The sequence below is a fragment of the Hippocampus comes genome, unplaced genomic scaffold, assembly GCF_001891065.2.
Source record: "Hippocampus comes isolate QL1 unplaced genomic scaffold, H_comes_QL1_v1.1 scaffold11, whole genome shotgun sequence".
Lineage (NCBI taxonomy): Eukaryota > Metazoa > Chordata > Actinopteri > Syngnathiformes > Syngnathidae > Hippocampus > Hippocampus comes.
Genome location: NW_017805123.1, coordinates 132,166 through 138,165, shown reverse-complemented (window position 1 = coordinate 138,165; position 6,000 = coordinate 132,166). Strand labels below are relative to the sequence as shown.

Below are 6,000 nucleotides of genomic sequence, written 5' to 3'. Positions count from 1 at the left end.
CCCCGCTTTTGTTTTGTGCGGATGTATGAAGACGCGCTCTCCGTCGAGCTGCCGGCAAATGATGAAGTCCCGGCGCAACCTAATTGCGCTGTCTGTTCAGCCTCGCCTCTTGTCACGTCTCCAAAACGGCGCTAATCGACGGCGAGCCGTTGGTCTTTCAAGACGCAAACGTTGTGTTTCATTCCTGACCTTGTCTGGGAATAAAAGCAAACGTACGTGTGATGTTCAAATGGCGCTCAAGACGGCAAATGCGGGGGCCGGCTTTTATATGCGACGATGGCATGTGGCATCTTCCTGCTTTCGACGGTGCGACATGCGAACAGCCGCGCGCTCGCTCTCGGTTTGTTAGCCAATCTTTGACGTTGGGTTTCTGGACTCCTAAAAGCAAAGCGAACTGCGACAGTTCCACACTGCTGATGCATTCGTTGAAAACAAGTGCCACGCGGAAATATTGCAGACCGTTGTTAACGTGTGTTCACGCACCGAGCCACGATGGTCCAAATATTCCCAAAAGGTTAACGTTGTCCCGTGTTTCTTTTTTGGGCAGCGACGGAAGAGGACGAGCTGGTTAAGTTGAAGACTTTGGTCTTCCCGGGCCAAAGTCTTCCCAGCCAGAGCCCCGAAATGGAGCTGATTCTGGACGGAGACGATGACTCCGCCGGCCTGCTGCAGGAGAAGGAGACGGACGGCCTGGGTGGTGAGTCCGTTTTCAAATCGGACGTTCTTGTTGCGTTTACGTTGTGTTAGCTCACATGATGAAACGCAAAGGGCAGAATGGCGATTTTCCTATTTTGCGGCGCAGATGCCACAGAAAATGGAACAGACGGAACGCAGCTCACACGATGGCTCGCAAACTCTTCAGATATAACAAAAGCGCTAACAATTCGACAAACATTTTTCAGTTGTTATCATTCAGATTGGTTCAAGTGTTCCCGTTTGTTTGAGGTGCTCGTTTCCTAACTAGCATACGGGCGATTGACGTTGCACCTGACAAGAAAGAAGAGATTTAATCCGCTATCAATAAATGCATTTGTCGACGTCAATGAATTCACTTCCCAACAAGCCGCAGTTAGCTTCAAAAAAGAGGCTTTAGGTTTACCATCAAACATAAAACAAAGAGGAAAATAAGGACACATATTCAACGGACTATGTAGCCTTTGCTAGCTTAGTGCTAGCATAGAATGGCAAACACCATCGGCACAGATGCTGAGAGTTAGCATGTAGCTTTCATTATGCCTTCAAGCAACGGATGTCGAGACACAAACTGTCGAGCAACACATATATTGTTTATCCTTTGCAAAGCACGATTGATTTGAACTGTTTAACTTATCTTTTCTTAATTGGGGGGTGAATATTGTTATCTTAACCATGTAATGTTTTAAAGTGGTTTTCCGCCACGTGTGTTTCTGTTAAAACAAAAGAAAAACGGATTCATCTTGCACATTTTCTTCCATGACTGGACGCCATGTGACCTGCAACGTGACCTCGAAGCCAAGACGCATACCCATTCGGGATTTGGGGCTTACTCTTACACCCCCGATAATGCAACAGTCGGTCCATGCGCCCTTTTTGAAACACAATCCCCAACACATCCTGTCGTAGAGTCTGCGGGGGCCCAGGGAACATCCCATAATTTGTACGATTGTGCTATCAATCCGTTGCGGGTGGCTTTACGAGCCACCGCCGCGGCTTTACAATGGGACGCGTGAGCCGGCGTTGCGCTTTCAGCGGCCGTCCAAAAGCGTCGCGGTGCCAAGCCGAGCTGCGCTGCGCGTGAAACCGCATGTGAGACTTTAGTGGCTTCTTGCGGCGACTCGCCTGCGAGACGAGCGCAAGAGAGACCCCGTCTTCGTCCCTTCAACTTTTTCCTCGTCCGTTTGATGTTGTGAAGAGAGAACAACAATGACTTTTAGCTGATTAGCGTTGCCTCCTTTCAAAGCCTCCATTGTGCTCGCCAATGAGAAGATGCGTTTCATCTGCGTCCTTTGTAATTACACTTAGAGACGCTTTTCAAGTCAACACCAAAAGTATTCTTACGCAGACTTAATCCATTCTGATGGCCATTTGGGCCCTCTCTACCCCTTAGCTCGGTTTAACACAATTCCGACGAACGGCGTTTCGCCGTCAAGAACGGCGCACATCCGGTTCGCCTCCGCGGGCTGGCGGTCAGCATGTAGTCGCAGATTCTTTTATTGGAAACTATCCTCCGCGATTCACAGGGGGAAAAATATCAGCTATTTAATTTTTGGCGCCATCTGGTGGTGTCTTGGTGTCATCGAAACGATATGAAGTGAGTTGAGGAGCTTCTTTTAAACAAAAGAAGTCCTTTGCCGCCATCTTGTGCCATCGACAGGCACTTACGAACCCTTCTGGCTCCATCCCTGTCCCCGAAACGCATATTCTAAAGTGTGTCAGCGAACGAGGGGTTTGAAATTTTTCCTGCCGCACGATCCTCTCCATGAATCATCATTTGGCAGCTCGGTGAAAAAGTGCTGCCCCTGTGAATGAAAATACTTGTATTGTTTCTATGGGTGCTCACGTGATTGACACAGTTTGCACTCACTTTTTTAGACTTGGGGCCAGCAGACTAGTACCCGACCCCAAATTGTCATGGTAACAAATGCCCCACTTGGCACTAGAGGAGGTGGGGTGATTTCAGCCAGTGTGAAAAGTATGATTTTTAAAAAAATATATATATTTTTTAAATTTTGGAGCCAAAGACTTTCTATGAAGACATCCGGGAACTGTGACATTGTGAAAGCATTGTGATTGCGATGCTTTAATCGTCACTTTAGAATTGAAAACGCTTGATAGACGTCAAGAAAAGACAAAAATAAACACGTGCTAATGTTAGCTTACCCTGTTGCCTAGCCGCAGGCACCGCCCGCAGTCTCCACTTGGTTGCATTGCAGCGCTCCGTTTTCTTGCCTCGGGGAATGTGTGTCTCCTTACCTTGGACTGGGTCATGTCACCAAGTCGATGCGCTCTCCTTGGTGGTTGTCATTTGTTCAGAGGCATTCAAGCGCGGCGTGGAAAAGTTGCCGCTGAGTGAAGCTCAGCCTTGAAATGTTCCAACTCGCAAACGTCGCATGAGCAAAAAACAGGTGACGCTCGTTAACTGAGCGCTACGAGTGCACGTGAATAATGATTCAATGAAAATGTATCGCACATCAAAGTTTTACAAAAGCTGTACCAAACATTTCCAGATAAACATTCAGGATTCAAGTTAAATCAATTGATCTTCAAAGTTAAACACAACTGAATTGCAGTACAAAGGAAAGACTTCTTGAAAAACTCTTGGAAGAAAGTCTTCCTGGAAGACTGCAAGCTGTCTACATGTTCTTCCAGCATGCGTAACGAGCACACGTCCAAATACTTTTGTCCATGTCGTGTATTTTATTTTGTTATGAGAATTTTTTTTTTTTTTTTTTACATTAAGTGACACAAGATGCGGGAATGAGCTAGCTGTTCACACAAACGCAGTCATCTTGGCAAAAAAGCCACTGGAGAGCGGGCCAGCGCCGAGCGCCACTTTCAACCTCAGCCAGTCTCATCGGCGCCCTCCCGCCTGGGGGCGTGACCGAGAGGCCCGACTCGTTCTCGCCGACCTTCACAGTCAAGCGACCAGAATGAAAAAAAAACGGATTACTCTCCATCTAAAAGAGAAGTTGTGATTAAGGCCTAACATGTCCAAATGGAAGGATGGAGTGGTACTCCAGCTAAACGCGAGCCGACCTTTTTTCCAGATACGAGCCATCGTTTGGATGATTTGAGTTGCTTTATTTATGAGCATTTGAGCATATTTCTCATATATATATATATATATATATATATATATATATATATATATATATATATAGAGCGTGTGTTGCATATACTCTTGTCTTATTGCAATCAAATGGTTGCACAAAATAAAATTGATTGGATCCAGGGACATTTTTCCAAGTCGACTGTTGTAATGGGAATTTGACATTTAACAGTGCTAACATGTAAGTAGCTGTTCGTACCACCAGCGACTTAAAAAAATGCCTCTGGATCCGGTTGATTGTTTTTTTATTTTTCGCAGGCACTTGACCAAATAAAATCGAGTCAATTCAACAATTTTCAGTGCACTTTTCACGTGGTCACGTGGAGAGTTTTCGGTCAGCCCTGCATCCACGCTCAGACTGAGATCCGAATAATGGACAGGCATGTGCGCGGACGCCTAAAGGAACCACTTGCGTGTCCATGTCGGACAAGAGGCGACGCATGTACAGTTACCTTTCATCCTCGTAACACTTTTACAGCTTAGTTCATGTTAAATTCAGAAACGAGTGTGTGTGTGTGTGTGTGTGTGTGTGTGTGTGTGTGTGTGTGTGTCACGTATTGTTTGCCAATTCAACAATTACTTTGTATTTTGTTCAACTAACAATGGCAATATATTTTTAAAATATTATTTTGTAAAGCTTTCACAAATTTTTAAAATGGATATGTCGTGTTTACCTGCAGCATAAAATTGTTTGAAAGAAATATAAATATTCGCGTGTCTTGTATTAACGTTTGATGAATATACTCTTGCATCCCGTATGTTTTAACCAAGGATATTAATTTGTATTATTATTCTTCCTTATTTGGAAGACTTAGCATGGTGTGCACATCATGCAATGCACCAACTGAGACATTTTATTGGGTACACGTGCGCAAAAATGAATACAAACGGTCGCTCGTTTCACCATCGTGTTCATTTTTTATATTTTTAATTTGGTACACACACACACAGTGGTCAATGCGACAATATGACCCGCCCTATATGTTTAATTATCATCGAGATGTACCTTGTAAGATAAAAATAATAATACTGTATTGCGTTTCGGTCACAAAAAAAAAACAACGTAATTTTTTTGCGTGTTTTTTTTTCTTTGTAGAGTTTTAAACTTGAAACCGTTTCAATTCCAAACGCCAACAGCAATAGTCACGTGGTTTATTCTTGGCGCTTCATTGTGTTATTCTTCACACCCGGTACCTAATGAAGTGTCCAATGCGTGGGCGTATGCAAACTGAGTAATAGCCTGCTTGCTTTTTTAATAACACTTTCGATCTCGTGCGGGTGTATTGTGAGGTAATAAACCGAAAATTAGACTTTTTCACCAAAACCTGCAAAATTAAAATGTTCCAATTTATACCCACCGAGAGAAAAAAAAGAACTACTAAGCACGCAGGCTACTTGAATTTAAATCTCGTGTTAACGTGCCCTTAATTTCATTATTCTCATGTAAACCTCGCAAGGCCAAATCGCCCAATTCTGAAAGGCTCTCCGAGGGGGGGATTAAAATGTTTCTATAATCCGCTTTATTAATCTTGCAATGTGCTGCAAGACAAGAGACTCGCCGATCAGCGCGTGCGTTTGCGCTGCGCCTCTTTAGCTCGCCATCCGAAGGTTTTATTACACGAACAACAATAATCTGGTTGCCAACAATCGGATTACTCGCGGTGACGTCACCAAACACGATAACCGAGGGCAGGTTGGATGGCGTCGAGGCGCTGCGCAGGCGCGTTTGGTGCTAGGCGGGGGGGGGGGGCGCACCGGCGTCCCTCTAATTGGCCCTGGAGGTCGCCGATGAAGACGGACGGCGCGTTCAAGTGGCTCCTCTTGATTTAAAGGGATCGATGAAGAATCCGGATTTTTTTCCCATCCTGCGCGCGTGCGTGGCCGCGTGCACGCGCAGCGCCCGGCGCGGTGAACAATCAATCTGCGACAATGGCAAGCAAGCAAACTGCTGGCTCGTCACGGCGACGTGAAGGCGGCAGCTTGTTTCTTCTTGTTGTTGTTGTTTTCGTTTTCCTTTCCGATGCCAGGCCGAGCAGGCCCGTTCCTAATATTTGACTGAACAATGTTACACTCGTGATTTTGTGCTCGTTGACGATGGACATTTTTGAATACATTTATTTTTTTTTTTTTGGTGGGAGTGTTAAATTATGAAATCAGATCACAGCCTGGAAAAGTGTCACGACAGTTGCTGG

General features: G+C 45.1%; 1 protein-coding gene across 1 annotated transcript in view; it reads left to right on the top strand.

Annotated features, from left to right (window-relative positions):
* Positions 1 to 6,000, top strand: part of LOC109513661 (neurobeachin-like) — a gene marked incomplete at its 5' end in the record, with an annotated part of 140,511 nt that overhangs the window by 71,880 nt on the left and 62,631 nt on the right. Inside the window, one exon of the mRNA XM_019866240.1 lies at positions 548 to 697. Within this exon, the coding sequence (XP_019721799.1) occupies positions 548 to 697 (150 nt within the window). The remainder of the gene's footprint in view (positions 1 to 547; positions 698 to 6,000) is intronic.